Source organism: Formica exsecta, unplaced genomic scaffold, assembly GCF_003651465.1.
Source record: "Formica exsecta isolate Colony F162 unplaced genomic scaffold, ASM365146v1 scaffold362, whole genome shotgun sequence".
Taxonomy (NCBI): Eukaryota; Metazoa; Arthropoda; class Insecta; order Hymenoptera; family Formicidae; genus Formica; species Formica exsecta.
The window spans coordinates 240,069-259,652 of NW_021850867.1; the positions used below are offsets into that span (position 1 = coordinate 240,069).

At 41.0% G+C, this 19,584-nt stretch overlaps 2 protein-coding genes across 2 annotated transcripts in view; both read left to right on the forward strand.

The window, feature by feature from the left end:
- The window catches only part of LOC115238877 (CCR4-NOT transcription complex subunit 6-like), a 583,914-nt gene that overhangs the window by 59,231 nt on the left and 505,099 nt on the right, over window positions 1-19,584 (forward strand). The window lies entirely within an intron of this gene.
- Window positions 10,333-19,279, forward strand: LOC115238870. Its single transcript, XM_029813004.1, has one exon. It carries the CDS (start codon window positions 10,785-10,787, stop codon window positions 12,948-12,950), a length of 2,166 nt encoding a protein of 721 aa, XP_029668864.1. The 5' UTR covers window positions 10,333-10,784; the 3' UTR covers window positions 12,951-19,279.

Here is a 19,584-nt window from a genome sequence, read left to right on the forward strand (position 1 = left end):
ATATAACTCGCAATTATTTAATATCGATTACGTATATATAGGCTATACCTAATACTCACGTCCAGTACCAGAAATCAATCACACGCCATCATCGTGATTAGGGTAGGGATCGTGACTTACCTGAAATAGAAATGATATATATATATAGGTATACATACACATGTTATCCCGAGGCTATTAATCGACGCAGTTTCGACGCGTCGAAAACGGATCGTTCTACCCGCAAGTAGCGTGAATAAACGGAGGTAATACTGCTAATTGCGCGTATGAATCTTTCTAGCGTGTATATTCGCGGATTGAAACGAGATTCTCTTGCGGTTAGAGTTTGTCGGGTGAGTCTGCAAATTCTATATATATGCACGTACATATATGTATATATTTATAAAGCTTATGTACAAGAGCACCTGCCGATACCGTTAGTCTACGATGCGCAGTGACGCGAATTTGCATATGCCGCGAGATTACGTACGCTTCCCTCCCAATTAGCGTTGAACGTTAAATTCAGCGACGGCACGTAACCGAATCAATAATATGTAAACATCGTTCTATTATCGAGGAAAGTCCCACAGGGCCAAAATGTGCAAATAAACATCCGATAATTTTCAGTGGTACGATAAGCGGACTCGGTCGATTAAATTATGTAGTACTCTAAATAACAGGCTAGTTGCTCATTTCATTTCATACATTGAATGAATTATATATTACTATCTCTATATATTATAATTTTATATAATGTTATATTATATTATATCAATAGAAACACAGGCAATTTATTGAGAAAATAATTATCTCCTACATATAGATCCGTTTCGTATCAAAATATGCTTTATCAGAGTGATAATTATTATTTCATGAAACCGATACGGATGGAATCATTGATAAATTTGCCTGCCAATTTCTCTCCCTCTCTCTCTTTTTCCAGGGATAATACTAAAATTTATTTCGTGGAAAAATAACGTATAACATCATTTATTGAAAGTGAATAGAGGAAATCCGCTTAAAAGCGAGTTTAATTCCGAATGTTAGATTCATCTCTCTCGATGCTCGTCAACCAAGTCATCGTGCACCTGCGTAACGTGCACGGGGATCGATCAATATATCACGCCATTTTTTCTGACCTTTCTCCATTCATTGTCAACATACCGGAGTTTGATTAATTGATTCTGAAAGTGTCTGTCACCAACGTTTGGCGAATCATATTTGGATAAATCAACCGCTGATTGCGAATAAGCAAAATAACTTTCCACGTGTCTGCGTAGCGATTCAAGCATTACTCTTAACGCAGAAAAGAAAAGAAACTTTCCAGGAAAATGATAAAGAAATTTAGTAGAAAATAAATTATTGGATGATCAACTAAAAAAAAACTGTGACGGAAATTATTTTTATTCTATTAAATGACAATCCTATAAATATGATGTCTTACATATATTTTCTACTTTTCTTAAATTATTACTGAACTTTAGTTTGAAATTGAATTGCATTATTATAAATTAAATGAGATTTCGATTACATGAAAATATTTTTCTAGTTTCTCAAGTCGCACACACGCATGCATTCTTCGCTTCAGATTCACTGTTATGAAAGCAATATGTTTATTTTCCGATCGGGACTGCTATTTCTATCTAGAGCGATAAAACGTATTTCGTTAGGGACTTGCCGTTTAATCCCGCGAGGAAGTTAGATCTATCATTTCTTGCTGCATCTCTGCGTTCTCGGGGGTGTCGTAAACGTCAAGGAGGATTATTGCAGCTGTCTCGGACGTTAAGATATTGCAAACGCGTGAAAATCCCGATCGCGTCGAAGTGCCGCCTGTACCGCCGGTGTCCGAAACCAAACTCGTTCGTTCCGTCTTCTATCGAAGAGACACGTGTCAGCAAAGACCGTCGGGAAATCACATCTCCGTTTGCCATAATCGGCCAGTATTGATTGACCGCCGCAATCGCGATGTCTCAGCGCGATTCCCATCATGTTTCATCATTGATGTAACGAGATAGGAGCATCTAAAAATCGGATAGATTTCCCTAAAGCTTTCTATTGTTCATATTATAAGCTAATTTTTTATTACCGTATTTTTTAATATGAGATATCCATTTTGTTTCTTTACTATTTTTTTTACTATATATTGTATATTATCGTAAAAAATATTTATACGTTATTGATACTGATATACTTTATATATACATGTATGGCTGTAGTTTGATTTTATATATTTATATCTTAATTATTTATTTTAGGGGATACTTTTTTTAAAAGATATTTTTCATATAGAAATTTATAAGCAGTCTATTTTTTTTAATAATGCTATTCATATGATTTTGAAAATTTATTATAGTATCACTCTCTCTTATTATTACCTTTTTTTATTTTTATGATTTAATGATAAACCATTAATTTACTGATAATTAACCTATTATAATCATGTATTGATAAGATATAATTAGCTTTCATGTATTATACGTCAGCTATCGCGTCGTTAAATTTCAATTACAGACACTTCGACGATGTCAGGACCCTTTTCTAATTATTGAAGACAGATCTTGTCTTCCTCGTTAATTCAAAATATCAGGTCGTCTGCATTTCGAAGCAAAGTTTGCGGAGCTTATGCTATTTATCCGTCTCAAAGAGCGTTATCCGCAGTTTCGTCTGTGTGCACATTTCGCTGCGATTAACGCGTGTTCGTGTTTGGGCGTGAACTTGGGCGAGGATCTTCGCCAATCAGTCGGCCAATACTCCCGTGGCAGCGAGAGATATTCCTTCCCGTGACCCTCCAGGATCTTCGGGATAATAAGGGGATTCTCGGGCGGAGAGGATTTCTGCGTCCCCGTGACGAAAGTAGAGCGCGCGGAACAGATTGCCGTTTATCGATTTTGCGTCCAGCCACACAGACAGCCCCGTTATCTCGCTTTATAAATATTTAATTGAGACGGGGGGGAGGGAGTTACCCTATATATGCAGAAGACCGCGCTCGATCGATTGACGAGTAATGGAATAATGAAATAACGCTTGCGAATGTCGCAAATCGCATTTTAAATTCCCTTCATATATTAAGTAAAATAACCAATTTTACATTCCATGCGCGTACGCATCTCTCTCTCTTTCTCTCTTTTACTTTCCTCTCCCTTTGCCCTTCCTTTCTTATAGTGTATGTGTATATGTATATATATATATATATATATATATAATTTGTATATTATATTTATATATCTCACATGCAATCTCTCTCTATAATACCTATAGAAATTTTCATCGATTTTTAGAAAAATGATTTATTAATCATCGCAATTTATTAACTTTATATATTATTTTTTTTACCCATGGCACATATATTAAAATTTTTTATGATGCGCATTCGATATCTTATCATCTCGAGAAAACTGTTTTGGTGATGCTTCGCGTAACCGCGTTTATTTCCAGCGCGTCGTTATTCGCGACAAGTGCGATCTCGTGCAATATTTTCCGGGAAATAGATGACACCGATAAACGGACGAAGTGCCGGCTGTGCATTATCCTCTGTCCAATTAAATATGCCAAAACGTCGGCCGGTCGGAAATATTTATTAGACGGGTATTCGGCAGTCGCTCTTATTCAATTTATGCGCGCGTGTTTGATCGTCGAATTCCCCAGTTGACGAGTCCACTACGAACGATCGATTTTACGAGCAAATAATTTATCGTATGCGTGTCATTCCGAGGATCGTTTGTAATCTTCATTAACCCATCAGCTACCATCATTGCTGATCCCTTTGATTTACGCGTTCGTTCGGTGAAAAATTTTACGTGAGGATAATTTTTTTTTGGTCCGGTGAGATTTATCTAGACACATTGTCAATTGTTGGAAAAAAACCCGATTTCTGTATTATGTAAATAATTAACACGGAATTATTCATGTTATCAAGTCAAGTAAATTTCAAAATAAATAACATATGGCTTCTTCTTTAATTTTCATGATTCTGCGTTATTGACAATTAATTTATCATTCTATTATTTTATTTTATTTGTGTGAGAGAAATTATTCGTGAGGAATTCTTTTGCAATACATCTGCGTGAATTTGTAATCTGATTTATTTTATTATGAAATATCGTACGAATATATGTTATTTGTTTATATATATAAAGTCGCGAACCGATCGAGAGGAGCTTTCTGGGACGAGGAAAATTGAAATCCCTTCAAGGCTGTCCACGTTTCTATCCGTTTCCTCTCCTTGAGAAAATTCGCAGATAGTTGCGTCGCGTCGATCATAAATTTGCAAATAATCATGATAATGGATGCCTTCTAGGAAAAGTTATAGCTGCGGTGAAGTATAATAATCGGCAGGTCGTTGAATTGACAGAATGTAGAGAGGTAAAGAAAAAGAGAGGTTGGCAGGATAAAATAAGCAGGAAAAAGAAAAGATGAATCTTTTGGACAAACTCAGAGGAGACAGATCCTAGAAAAAGCGCGAAAACGTGCGCCGCGTTGTTTTCGTCGGGGATACGAAACCAGGCTGTTTTTCTTTTTTTTTTTTTTGTTGCTCTTGTACTGTGTTGCAACTTGACTGTGCGATGGTTGCAGCACCTACCAGCGGTGTCGCGTGTTTCACCCACAGCCGAGAATGTTTATTTTTCTACGTGCCTGTACGTTCCTTTCCGTTGAGGCTGAAGCTTTCGACGGCATGTCAAGTGTGTCGCGTGTAATTTTAACATCCGAGTAGTCACGTGTGAAGATCGAAGATTTCATTGCTGACATAAATCCATAATTTGCAAACTTTATCTTACGACTTCAAAAATTGCATATCCGGGTATTATACGGGTATTAAATCTAAAATAAAGTTGTATTTAAAATATTGACTCTAAAATTGCAGACTTCTCGTTATCGTTCTACCGTTGATTATAAATATAGTTATCTCTGCTTTAGTCAAATTTGGTTTTGTACAATTACATACATACATTCCAGCATTTAGAGATCTAAAATATATGATTTCAGGTAAGAGAGAAAGAGAGAGAGATAGAATATATCAACTAAATCTATCATATTAAATTTTATTATTGTATTATATTATAACGTAATGATTCACTTAGATTATTATCATTAATAATCGACAACTATCTCTGATTACAAATAATATAATCTACTTCCTGTTGGTTATTATCGTTACCACTAATTTTTCACATACACGCTAATCTTCAATTTTCCAAGCGTCCGAAGCTTGGTGTAATGATCCAGAAAAACGACCACCACGACGGTCTTGGGCACACGTAATGGGCACGGGATGTTAGTTACGTATTCCCATTACAGGGATCCCCGCGTGCATGCCGCGGCCATAATGCGTGCACAGTGGATTTCTCATTATCGATGCCCGTGATTTATGCTCTGTTATCGTAAGGGACATTGTACACGTAGTGCAGGACCTAATTCGGATTACACTAAGAGATTACCGTGTAGGTAAAGCATCGGTCGGGTTCTCATTGGCCGCTTCCCATTGATCGCGAACGCGTTGTATCCGCATCGGCACGATCGGCAGAGCATGTCGATCGGAAATTTCCAATCACGATTGGCCAAACCATAGGAGCGACATGTTATATTACATTTCACGCATCCGGAAACGAAAAAAAAAATATATATATGTGTGTCACAGTGTGAGTGTGCCATACATTCATAATTAGTGTAAAATAAATTTCTTTATCTTTATTTTTTTCTTGGAAATTTGAAAATTTATGGAAGCCAATCTGCATTAATATATTATAAATGTTTATTTATAAAAGCAAATTTATTTATAGAAGCAAATATTGTTACAATTCGCAGTATTATTTGATTTTAAAGACCTACCCTGATTTATTAAAAATATTTTTGAATTGTTCTTTACAGAAATTTGTAATTTCAATACGTTATTGTACGATGGTTGATGCGCTGGAAAGTAAATTGGAATTGGATTGGTTTATATTGGAAACGCTTTGAACTGACAAAGTTATTTTCATCGAATATCGGCATCCGTAAATGAGGTTTTCATACTTGAAATAATAGACATTGCATTTTGTTATTATGTATTCTCCAGCAAGAAAATTGCAATTGTATGACCGCATTGAAAAAAAAAAAATTATCGCTTTAAAATACCGCTGCGAGATCAAAGTAATTCCGTGACATCAAAGCAACCTCATTTTTCATAGCATGTACACGAGCCACGTGTATAGCTTTATATTTGGCTTCGCTAAATGTTTTTCTCTCGCCTTTAGCGAAGTTGCGAATTTTTTTTTTGTCATTATCTCGTCTCGCGCCGACAAATTCTTCGGTGTGTCGAAACCGTTCAATGTTTATCTTCAGTGGCGGCCACATTTTCAGGATGTATGCTCACGCGCGACATTATTACGAGATTCCGCGACAACAGGAATATTCCATCGTGAAACTTTACTAAACGTTTCACTCATTGTCCACGCTCGTACATTGTTATTTCCATTTTTACAGTCTTGCAAAATCGTCGCCTTCATTTATTTAGAAATGAGTTTTCTTGTTACACGTGCGCGCGTGCGAGAATATTTCGAGAAATATCTAACGCTTGGCAGAAAATTAAAAAATCTCGTTTTTTCAATATTTTATAAACAATCATTTACACACACATACACACACAGTTACTGCTGTCATTACATCTGATTACTATTTCATAAAATTAACTCGGCTCGCACAATTATATTATTTTATCTGTGTTGTTCCCTTATTTACTAAAACTGGTCATGTTTCATCAATTACATCTGATTACTATTTCATAATATTAACGGCTCGCACAATTATATTATTTTATCTGTGTTGTTCCCTTATTTACTAAAACTGGTCATGTTTCTCTCTCTCTCTCTCTTTCGTTGAAACAGTTTCTTATTTATACTATTTTAGTTTACTTATCTTTATCTTTTTCCTTTATGTTTTCATCGTGCCTGTAAATCATTGTCGTAGTCGCTTTCACTCAGGAATCGCTCATTCAAGCGTACTTATCGGCCGAGATTTTCTGGAGTACGCTTATAGCGCACTTTCACGTCGCGCTTCGTCTATTTTTCATTATTTCCCGATATAGCAATTCGTTTATCTTTGGTAAAACAAGCCCTCCGCGTCTCTCCCTTATCCCGAATATCTATTATGGAAGATCGCGCTGCTCACTTTCAATTAGTGCTTTTCTAATTCAAACCGTCGCGTTTTTGTTTTCACCCATATAAAAATTTTAAATATTGAGCATTTCGTTTTAGTAAAAATTTAAATTAACAGAAATGTGCATTATTTATTCATACGCATATTTTTACATTTTTTTCTGATATTTGAGAATAATTTAAATAACTGCTGAGGAACAAAAAGTGTAGTTGCATCTCTCTGTGAATGTTCTTAAAATATGTTTTTCTACGTACATATTTGATTTATGTCCTTTTTTACAATGTTGTAGAACTTGTTATCAGTAATATAATAGTATGCAGTAAATCTGCAAATTATTGTTGTCTTTTTTTATTTGTGTTTTTTTTTCCTCGAAACAAAGATTTATCACGTTGTATATCTAGTTTTAGCTAAGATAATTTTCAACCAGTAGAAATAGAAAAGGGGCAAAAATTATGGCAGTCGTTCGAATTCGACGCGGTAACAACGTCGCGCTGCGGTTTAATGATTTGACGTGTTTCACAATAATGCCAATTTACGGCGGCGCTAATCGTAGACGGCCACTTTATCGAGTGACCGATCGCGCGACGGGACATCAAAATCAGTTTGTAACAATCGCTAATGGCGCATCCCCGATCGAGACACGCGATAACTGCCATCGCCATCGCGTCGCGAGACTTCCATCTCTGATCAAGAAACACGATCTATCTTACACCGCGACTCTAATCGCGCTGGGAAAACTTTGTCTCGGGCTTCACTTCGTTTAGACAGGTGCACTTTATATTGAGGCAATGCAATAAAAATCGTCATTTTTCTTCTCTGTATCTGCTATACACTCCCATACATCAAGGAATAATTAAAAGAATGTTGTGTGTGCAAACATTTTCTATTTTAATAAAAACCGTCAGAAAAATTAATTTATTTTTAACGCAATATTTATAATAAAAAGCGTTTAATTTATATGTATTAATCGACTTTTTAATATATTTCCATGGAAGGCATTCCAACAGGGAAAAATTTAATCCACTTCGCAGTTAACGGAAAAATATCTTTATTCAAAGAGTGGAATTTTCGGAATTTTTCGCGCAATGTACCTCATTCCTACTTCCTCAAAAGAAAAATGTATATATAATAATAGAGCGTGGACGAATTTTTTTCAAACCTATATAATGAATGCGCTATTTGTTTCGAGAGAGAGAAAGAAGCGCTTACAAATTTTTCTTTGACTGAAGCGTGTAATAATAGAGAGACCGTTTCAAACACGCTCGTTGCTGATATAACTATAATAATAGAGAGTTTCCCTCGAACTTCTTGCTCGACGAGTGTGTAATAACAGACGAGCGGCACCGAACTTCCGCCCGATGCGTGCGCTAATAAGAAAGGTGCTTCTTTTAATAATACGCGTAATAAGGCGGGAAATGAGGTGCCAAAACTTTCCTCGATGCGTCTAATGATGAGATGGGAGTTTGAAAAAGGGAGCGTGTCTCTCTCGGCTGCATTCGCCGGCAACAGACGTTTCGGATGAGAGAGCGGACGGGAAGAGATTCGACCGAATGGCGTTGCCGCGGGCGATTGATGACTCGCGACCTACTTTTCGTGCCGGCGAGAGACCCAGATGCGAGGGTGCTACGGATGTAAGATATCGGTCTCTCTACCCTACCTCTCTCTCCCGCTTCGCCAATGTTGCTTCTCTTCTGCACTCTCTCCGCTCTCGACTCGCCTCGCGGCTGACAATAATCGGCCCGGTTACTTGCTCCGACAGAGAGAATATATAGTCGGTCTCGTTCAGCGGATCGCGCGAGCGGACTTTGATGTTAAGTTATGAAGTTTTCGAAGATCTTAAAATAAACATATGTCTGTTATTTATTTCATTTTAGAATGTGCTTGTGAATATTCGACTTGTAAGCCACTTTTAAATAAACGATTTGTTCAAATATTTAGATTATCTAAAAATATTTATTATTTATTTAGATTATCTAAAAATATGAATTATAGTATTCTGTTAATTATTTAATGCAAAATATCGGACGATGCGAACTGAATCGAACAATTTTTTGCAGAATTACAGTTACGGCATGTCATTAATTTAATTTGAATGACGATATCGTATTAAAACGTAACGCAAACGAGCATACAATAAAAAACGTTTTTCGATAGGCGACGTTTTGTGCACGCGAAGAGTTATTACCGCAGGTATTTTAAGCGGAGTGCATTTTAAACGAGCGACTTATCGTTCGATGAATCATCGATATGACCGAATAGAGTTACTCTATTTTTCGCTCATGATTCATCGTATAAGTAAAGGCGATATCGATGGCACGTGCGATACTTTATCAACATTATCCGATGCAAATCCGATGTCATATATAAAAATAGCATTGATAACGGGAAATTTATGTAACTGCTTGGAATTCTTCTTGAATTAAAATATCAGAAATATATCTTGAATTAAAATACTCCGATATATATATACAAATGTCGCTCTTTTGATCTTTCTACGAGATTAGATAAGATTTCTTCTTCTGTTCTTTTTTTCTTTTCATTTAAATTTTCTACTCAATGCATGTATAATTTTCAAAAGTGTGCGCTTAAAAAAAAGAACCCGTTATTCTTCACAATTACACATCTTTTGAATCATTTTTCGACTTTGTTCATTCATTGCATGGTAATTTTATAAAAAACTTAATTCGCTCGAGGATAAAATCAGAAAGTTATAAAATTTTTTCTTCCCTTTTTGTGTAATCTACCGCCTTAGACTCGTCCATACTTTACGTTGCAATGAGTACAAGCGAGAAGAGGAAAATGGGGAAAACAGGTTCGGGATTTGTTTATGAAATTTATGCTAAGTCAAGGTATAAGAAACCCGGATAAGCAGGCAGGCAGACAGGCAGGTAAATTCGTCTCTGTCAGTCAGCGTCGTGGCGGGTAGGCGACGATACTATCCGACACGTCTCTCGTCTCGCCTCCCGCGCTTCTCTAACTTTCTCCCTACGATCTCTTGCCGAATTGTGACAGCGCCCGTCGTCGTCGTCGTCCGCCGGAAGGATACGATGCCGCGCCGCGCGATATATACTCGATGTGCTCGGCATCGTATCGAAAGGTAGTAAGGAGTGGGAGATTGGATAATAGGGTGGGGGACCAAGTTCCATCGTTGTAGCGGGGGTTGGTGTGCTCGCGGTGGTGGTAGCAACGACCAGGGGTAGGGAGACCTTCACGTCGCAGAGCACCGAGAACGGTGTACGTCGCTCCGGCCAGCGCCAGTTTCAGTGTCGTTCCGGCCACGGTCTCGTACGGTCGAGATCGTTCACGACGAAACATCACTCTCTCTCTCTCTCTCTCTCTCTCTCTCTCTCGCTTCTTCAGCCTTTCTTCCCGGTCTACTTTCGCCCCGTGAGACGTTGCGCTCGTCTCGGCGAGCCGAAGATACGATCGCTCTCGGCGTCGAACAAGTTCGTTAAAGATGGGCTAGATCGAGAAGCGGCTTTTATCCGCTCAGCCGCGCGAGATCAAAATCGGCGGAATAATGTGTCGTGACAAGTAGAAAAGAGTAGTAGGATCGGAATTGTCGAGTGGGCAGTGTTGGGTCGAATCTATTTGATCGATATCGCTCGAGATATCGTCGCGACTGTACGGCTGATAGCACCGGTGTGGCGTTGGTGGTCCGCGGACATTGTAAGATGAGCCCGGCCTCCCAGGGCGCCCTGGAGGTGGAGCGTTACATTGGCAGTTGCCTGATCTCGTCCAACGTGCGCGCCGGACTGCACGGCAAGTCCGCGACCGTCTGCCGGAAGCAGGAACAACCAGCGACGGTACGCGGCGGCAAGGCCCGCGGTTGTTACAATAATGGAGGACAGGGTTATTCCGGGCTGGCCGATCAACAGCAGCAGTGTCAAGTGCAATACGGCGGTCCGGGTGGCTGGACGGGCGCGCCGCTCATATCAATGACGTCGAGCCCGCGCAGATGTAATCAGCGATCGTCACCGTCGCTCGGCCAACAGCAGCAGCAGCAGCAGCAACAGACAACCTGCTGCGCCGATCAACAGCAGGTACCGCCGGGCGGTCATTTGCATAAGAGTCCTCTGTCCAGGCTGGCAATTCACACGCAGGGCGCGCCCCTGATTTTAGCCGGTCGATTCTATAATCGCGGCAAGGTACATGGCAACAGCAGCAATAATAACAATGGCAATTCCAATGGCATCGTTAACACGCTCTGCGGCAACACCGTCGGCAATTACGTTCATAATAGCGCGAATCCGTCGATGACAAATAACGTGAACGGCGGGACGAGATGCCCGGCGTCGCGAATCGTCGCTCAAAGGCCGACGGAGACAACCATGAAGAAGCCATCGACGACGATTTCCGCGAATCCCAAGACGACGAATTCCTCCGACTGTTCCTCCGCCGCGGGAAAGGAGAACGCCGGTTCCTCGAGTATCGCGAACATCGATTCGCTCAGTATCGCGAGCGACGAGAGTTCCGGTTCGAACAACTCGGAGAACAGCCTGCCGCGCATAATCAAGCCTCGCAAACGCCGAAAGAAGGATCGCAAGCCGCCGAATAACGTCGTCGCGAGTGGCAGTATCGACGCGACGAAATCGGAGGAACCGGTAACAATGCAGCGGCAACAATCCTCGGGTTGCGGTACCGGGTTAACCGGGGAACAGATGGGCGTCGTCGGCGTGAAATCGTACGCGCCAACCTGCTACGAACCGAGAATTTACGAGGCGGTCGCGCCGCCGCAACTCAGGAATTACCGGAGGCCACCGGTCGGTCATCGAGAGACCATTTACGGCGGTTGTAGAGCGCCGTCGATGCAGACGGAGATGGCGGACGTCAGGCAGCAGCGGTACGCGCATCATCGGCACCACGTGCAAGTGAAAGTGCTAGACGACAACCGTAACGTAGTCGCGGCGCCGATGCGTGCCGCAGCGGCGCCGCCCAAGGGCTACCGGCATCATCATCATCATCATCATCACGCCAACGGTAACGGCAACTGTAACAGCAGTCTGCCGCGACGTTACGTTCATGAATATGCGGCCGAGTCCTGCGAGGCTGCTGTCAGGGAGGACGGTCTGGGCCCGTGTCAATGCCGATATTGCGACCCGGCCGGTCTAATCTGGGACGTCGACCGAAACGGTTACTCGCCGTTTTTGACAGCGCCGCCGCTACCGGTTCCACCGCCCTCGTCAACATCGTCATCGTCCTCGTCGGGTGTCGATTATCGTTGCGGCGGTCATTTCGGTCAGATACCGCTGTTTCTCACGCCACCGTGTTCGAATCTACAGGAACGCGCGCTCGATAGACTGTTCGACGAGCACTCTCGATCGCAGGACGACGGTAGAGAGTGCGTTGCCGGGCCCGGCGGCGTGGTTTTGAGACGCAGCTGGAGCGATCCGACGAGTTACTTTAGCTACGGCGAGGAGATCGTCGCGCCGACGAGGGACGTCGGCGTCATCGGCGATCGTGGGGGCCAGTCCGAGAGCGGAAAACACAAACGGACTCTCTGGCGCGGTGACAGCATCGGCAGTGCGCCGACGATCTCATCGACCGGCGCCAACGGTGCGGGTTCGAACGCCGTTGGAGGACCCGCCGCGTCCCCGAAAGGTCTCGAGGTCTCCACGGAGATTATCACCTCGCCAAACGGCCACCGCGATCTGGAGATCAAGTTCTATTCATCACCGTCCCCCGCCGAACGTCTCGCCGAGGAGGACAAGTTGTCGTCGAGCCTCGTCGAGGAGGCCGACGACGACGAGAACGGGGACGGCGACTTCAGCGATATATGGAGTTACCACGAATCGAAACTGCAGCAAGACTTCCGCACGTTGCTGCAAGCGGAGGAGTGATGGGCCGTTTCGCCGACTTATTATTACTTCTCTCCAAGTGTCCACGTGCGTTCGCGGTCGCGTAAACTCTCTCGGTGAGGTGCGAAGTGAGAGCGACAATGAAACAACAACAATAATAATAACAACAACAACAAAAAACATGGAGAAAAAATAGAGTGCGTGGATGTTGACGACGAAGTGTTTGGCACGTCCCGAAGCGGGTGACAAAAAAAAAAGAAGAAAAAAAGAAAAAAATACGACGACGTTTACTTCGTCCATCCGATGCGCGTAAACACAGCTCGACCGACACTCGCCCGAGTCTCGCGGTGTCGCTTTTATGTGCGGTCGAGGGTCTCGGGCCAAGTGTCTCGGCGCTGCGTCGTTTTATGAAGCGCGAAGCCGCGAAACCTCGACGAGACGACAACAACGATGACGACGACGACGACGACGACGACGAAAAAAAAAGAAGAAGAAGGCGACAATGACGACTACAGAGGGGTGGCTTCTCACCGCTAACGGTGCTCGTAGTATACGCGTGTTGCACGCAACGTTGTACGCGACGTGATACCGGATGGAACACCGCTTCGACGCTTCTTCTAGGTGACGTTTCGCGTAGCGAAGTGAATTGACTCTCGGCAACGAGAGACGGTGCGTCGAACGTAGCCTTGTCACGGGCGCGTTATAGTCTGGAGAGATTAAAAGAATATATATTTGTGCGTGTAACGCGCGTGATTTCATCCATCATGCATCTTAAATCCAATGAATTTTTCTTGTAGTGGATTGTAGTACAACGATCGTCTCGATTGTATAAGCGACAGTCGCTCATATATTTACGCAAGTGCTTTTTATGTCTCTTATGTTTCGCTTATGCAAGGTTTCGCTCGGACATCTAGAGGTGACGGATTTTAATTGAGTTAGTCTATCGTGAAAAGGATCTGTCCGCGTTTTGCCAGAAAATAATTACGCTTATGTTTTACAAAATTGTTTCATCGCACGATTGTATACATCATGTAATCGATCTGTTCTGCTTCAATTTGCGTCGATCGATTAAAGAGCACCGATTAATAAATTCTGTCGATTTTTAAATGTCTAGCTACAAAAAAAATTTGTTTAAGTAATCCTAGTTGGCGTAATCGCGGTTTAATTACGTATCGATTCTGTGCGTGGAGTAGCCACTTTCTCTTTATTTTCGTAACTCGTTTTCAAACAACGATAGTTGTACTACGATTTACGACGAGAAACGAGCATAAAAAGGCCAGGAAACGATGAGAATGTAAGAATAAAGGACATAAGAGACGGGGAATAAAAAATATATAAACGTTTCTGATATTTTATGTATTACCAATCAGAATATCGGAATGCCTTCACCGTACCCTTCAATAGTCGTGGGACCACTCATATCTTTTATTCTTCTGCTATATCTGTTTTTCGATCGATATTTCCCATTCAATGATTTTATCTTATCGTAAATTTATTCCATTCTATTTCCATGCTCTGACGTCCAAGTCTTATATTTCACATTGTGTCTTGGCTGTGTAACGCGTAATTAAAAACGTGTAGAATACTAAACCATCGCCGCTTTACGCGTAATTAAGCAGCGACCATTTTTCTTGATGTTCATTAATTACAAAAAGCGACGATTTTGTATGTGTTCTACGCGCCAACGCGCAACATACTTTTTAATTATTTGTGTCGCAAGAAGTTTAAGTATCGTCTCGACGAAATTTATTTATAATATACATCTCTCGACACGCGTGCGCGCGAAACTTTATTCAATTATGCTTCATTCATATCGGAATATACGACTCGAGAGAGCGCCAGACGTCGCGCGCGATGTCTAGAAGAAGCGTCCGGGAAAACCACCGTGCCAGCCGCGAGGGGGTTAATCACGAGGGTTAATCGCGAGATGCACTTGGGCCTTGCATCGTCTCGTCCCGCATCAACACACTGTTGCGAAGCGGCGATGTATACCCGCTTTTTCTCGCCGCCACCGTTCAAGACGAGTAGCGGCGACGTGACCGTTTAAAACGTAACGTAGCAATTAATCGGAGGAACGATGAACGGTCCGGTCCGGCTGCTGACCGCCGCCGATCGTAATCGACGTCTGCGCCTTCCACCCCGCCCTCTCTCCTCTCGCTCCCGATAGTAGGTCGAACTGTCGGAGAGAGGATCTTCTTCTACTTCTTCTTCTTTCTCCTTCTTCCCTTCCCGAGGGGCTTGCCTCGCGTGAAAGGAGCTACCGCCTTCGTATTAGTAACTGCGTTTAATCGTGCGCGCTATCACCGTGTTTTATCGGATAACTCGGCACAACGGTTCAGCTCGTTGACTTGATAACCGGGCGGCTGCCTCGCTGCGAGTTCGTAACATTGTTTCGCGTCCCACCTCCCTTCTTCTTGCGCGCCGTTTACCGTTGCCTCTGCTAAATAACGGCAGACGGATCAGGTAAACTCGTTATTGATTTGTACAATATCAATACTTGACAAGTGAGACTATCGCTGTCGTCGTTCCGCCTTGACTTCAAACTGGATGGGAGAGATATTGTCACACGTTCCGTTACAGGATATCTGTCTCGTTTAGAATCGACACTCGACGACTACAAAATTTATAGCCTTTGCTTTGAGCACGGAATTAAATTGTAATTAGTATAGTTTTGTATTCTCTCCTACAGTGAAGCTTAGGCAGTTATTTGGAATTTAAAGACTTTTAATTTTAAATATATATATTTTCGCGTTTCTCTTTCTACCTTTAAATGACGTAACGCTCTGTCGATTACGTATAATACTTTCATTTATCTGAAGAAATCGAAACTTGCTCTTTACGATTTCAACGTCGATAAGAATCTTAAAAAAAATGACGATAAAACCCATCGTTTCCCTCAATTTATTATTAAATGACTTCCGTCATTTTTTTTTTTCGGAAAATGTTAGTATAATCGATCGCAATCTTTGCGCTTATCGCAACGATCGAAACAGGTCGAAGCTCTCGAGATCGTGCGAGGGTGGAAGGTGCGGCAGAAATTACCGCGGCAGGATCAATCTATATAGACTCGAGATATACTATATCTATATTAGAACGAAAGGCCATCGCGCAGATTTACACAGACCGTAGAAGCGAGTAAACGTAGAAGCGAGTCGGCCGGTCACACGCGCGCGCGCGCTCGCGGACGCACGCATACACGTGCAAAGTCTATCGCGATCTGTGTCGTGATAGGTCGACTCGTTCTTCTGTAAATCTGCGCTCGATGATCGAGAGAACGTCGGTCGAGGAGACCGAGATCGTGCGACGAATCCTGCGTCATTTTGTATGCGATATACGAAGACTATACCACCTTATCTCCCCGCTCCCTTTCCGCGTTTCCCCACAATATACAATGTCAACCAGACGAACAAAACACGCATTACTACGCGAGCCATCACAGCATTATAACACGTTATCATTCTCTTCACCATACACAACATACATATACGCGCGCACACACATACGTAAAGCCAATCAACCATCTATCGTTAGACCGTAAGTCTAGAATTTAAGGCGATCCATTTAGATTATTATCTCCGTTGTCTATATGTGTATAGAAGAAATTGCGTGAAGACGGTTCGCCTTTTGTTGTTACGATTTCGGAGCTCGCGATGGAAAAACGACGACGAGGCACGACCGAGAATCTAATTGAATGAATATTTTTTAGTACGATACGTGTCTCATTTTGGAGAAATGGAGCAAAGAGAAAGGATGAATATATTATAATAATGAATAATAAAGTGACGAAAAATTTCAGAGAATAAAGAAGTCTGTAAAGAAGAATTGAGATGATATTATATTATCTCTTTATAATAAAGTACACACACGATGACTCATAACTATATACATATATATATATATATATATATATATATTTCACACGCATTATGAATGCAAACGGCAATCGGAGGTTTGGTGTTCTAGTTTTCCAAAGTATACACGCGGTGGAATTACTCGTGAATATTTATAGCTGCCGTTTCTCCAAAAAGAAGCGCGCGCGGATTAAACTAGGAGGAAACCGATGAAATCTTGTTAGTATTCAGTACACACTCGCAGCGCCGGGAGTACGAAGGGCAGGCCGTAAAAATTCTCCAATGACGACTACGACGACGTCCGTTTAGGCTGTAACGGGTGTGCGCTTTGTGCCAAGTTCGACGTAGCGAGCATGTCCCGAGCGAGAGTGCAAAGAATGATATTAGCAATATTTCTCTCTTACCGGCGAGTCGCACGTTGCGGCAAGTTTTATTGCCAAGTGGCGACAGATCAATATTTTCCTTGGTTCCTTGTTAAGGTAGAGTATGCGCACGTTCGCACCGATGCATAATCACGCAATATGTACGCGAGGAAATCGCGCGTAAGAGAGAAAGAAAGAGAGAGAAAGAGTAAATGTGCTTTAATAACATCGTCGTTGATATTTTTATTCGGGAATTCTTATTGGTCGCGTCCGAGGGAAAAAGATTTGTCGCTCGCAAATGTTTGTTCGTGTTTAACCGATTGCACGCAATCTTTGTTCATGCTGTATATCGACGTATATTTTCGGTTGTATTATATATCTACAATGTTTCTGCATGCGCTATATAAATGCATCGAATGCAATGTTCGGCGGAGAGTGAAACACGCTAAAGCCAAATATAAGTCGAGTGACAGGAGCCTGTTTTAAGATCAATCCACAAAACCGATCTTTTCTTTTCTGCATATAATCGGTCTTTTATATTAAAAGTATTAACGTGCACTAGATCGCGTATTAAATTTGAATGAAAGGATTAAAGAGGAAGGAAATTGTAATAGCGCGTAAGTTTTCATAGCACACTTCAACTCGTTTACAAATTGTCGCTTTTGTTACAAGCGTTTCTGCACAAATTTCCTTCGTTCGACTTATGAAAGTTACGGCTTCGCTTTGGTAACTTTGATAATTCGACAAGACTTGTAACGCACTTTTGCGCGTTGTAATCATAAATATGCAGCTTCTATAACGCATCCATGGTCTTGAATGATGGTGCAGCGATTGTTATAAACAAAAATTTGTCGTAAGGAAAAGAAAAGATATATAGCGCGTTTGTTATCATGATCTCTTCGTGAGAAATGGCGATTTTAATTTGGAAAGATTCAAGTGTTCTCTTGTGCGTTGGATTGGAATGACGTTTGCTGATTTAACTTGTTACGAATCAGTTTTCTGGCGACGAAAATGACCTAATTTACTTATCGGTCTAATGATAAGAAATTTGTGAAGACACGGTATGCCAATGTTGCGTAAAAATTGACAAACAAATGAGACAGATAGAGATAGAAATAGATAAATGGATAAAGAGGGAGAGAGAAAGAGAGAACGACACATAATTTGTTTTTTTTTGGAAAACAATACCACCATTGAATATACTTTCGAAAAGAAATGTTTTGCTGCCGCTTGAAAGTTACAATGTTGTGTGAAAGACGTACAAAACTTTTTTATATATATCGTTACAAATATTCGCGATTTTTATTTACTAAATGTCTAGAGAATATGACGAAGAGTGACAAATATTGGAGAAAATAACTACTGCAAATATTGAACAAACGAAAAATATGTGGAGAGATTCAAAAAAGATCGAAAATGTGGAAAAATTAATAGGATTGTGAAATGCTTGATAGTGAGATAGTTCGTCGACAGATCCTGTGATTTTCGGAAGTTTGAATTTCGATATTATTGCAGCTTTTCCGTTTCTCGTGCAAGAGATAGTTACAATTCATATAGTTCACGAAAAAAGAAAAACTCACATTTCAAATCTCTAGAGATAATTGTGTAAGAATTACAAAATAGATTCGCTGGATCGTCGACGCATATTTATTTTCACTGTTACTTAACTAATTATTTCTTCTGCTTCGATGTCGTTTTTCCCGATCGCTAGTCCAGTGATCGCTTCAGAAATCGTGCTTTCCGCCTGATCTGATCTCTGACGAAGGCAGAGGGAGAGACTCGAAAACAGCCGAAATGGATGGAGTTCAATGAACGTAATTTAAATGATTCTTTATTGATAACCTTTTCTTTCTTTCTTTGTTCTCTTTTTCATCTCCATGTCGGCCGTCGATCGTTTTTGGATTCTCTCACCCTCCTGCTTCTTCTTATGTATTTATTTCACTCATCGTCGATTGACGTTAATAACGTATTGTGATAATGCAACGATATAATACATACATGTAAACATACACACACACATACACACACAGATACTCGGCTCCGTTTCGTCGTAATAGACTGATCAACCAAGCCGACCTATCAGCGTCGCCTATAGTGCTATGTCGCACTAACTCGAATCATACTGTTTGGAGAAATCAATAAAAACGTCTTTAATTTATCCATGTTTATCATCCTTTTTATTACTATATATTTATAAATTGATATTAAATTAATATATATAGACGTATATATAGAAAAGGGTAAAAATATATCAAATATTATAGAAGTGATACACATATACAAATACTTCATAATAAGCGAGATGTAATGAAAATAATTAATTATTATTATTTATTAAACATATAATTGAAGATATAATTGAACAGAAATTATATATACATAACGAATTTCAAGATTTTATAGTATTTAAGCGCAATTTTCACTGATAATCTCCAATTAATCTTTATCATGTGACGAAAATTG

Excerpts from the sequence above, each read along its gene's own strand:
- LOC115238870 (XM_029813004.1), top strand. The coding sequence starts at position 10,785 with ATGAGCCCGGCCTCCCAGGGCGCCCTGGAGGTGGAGCGTTACATTGGC.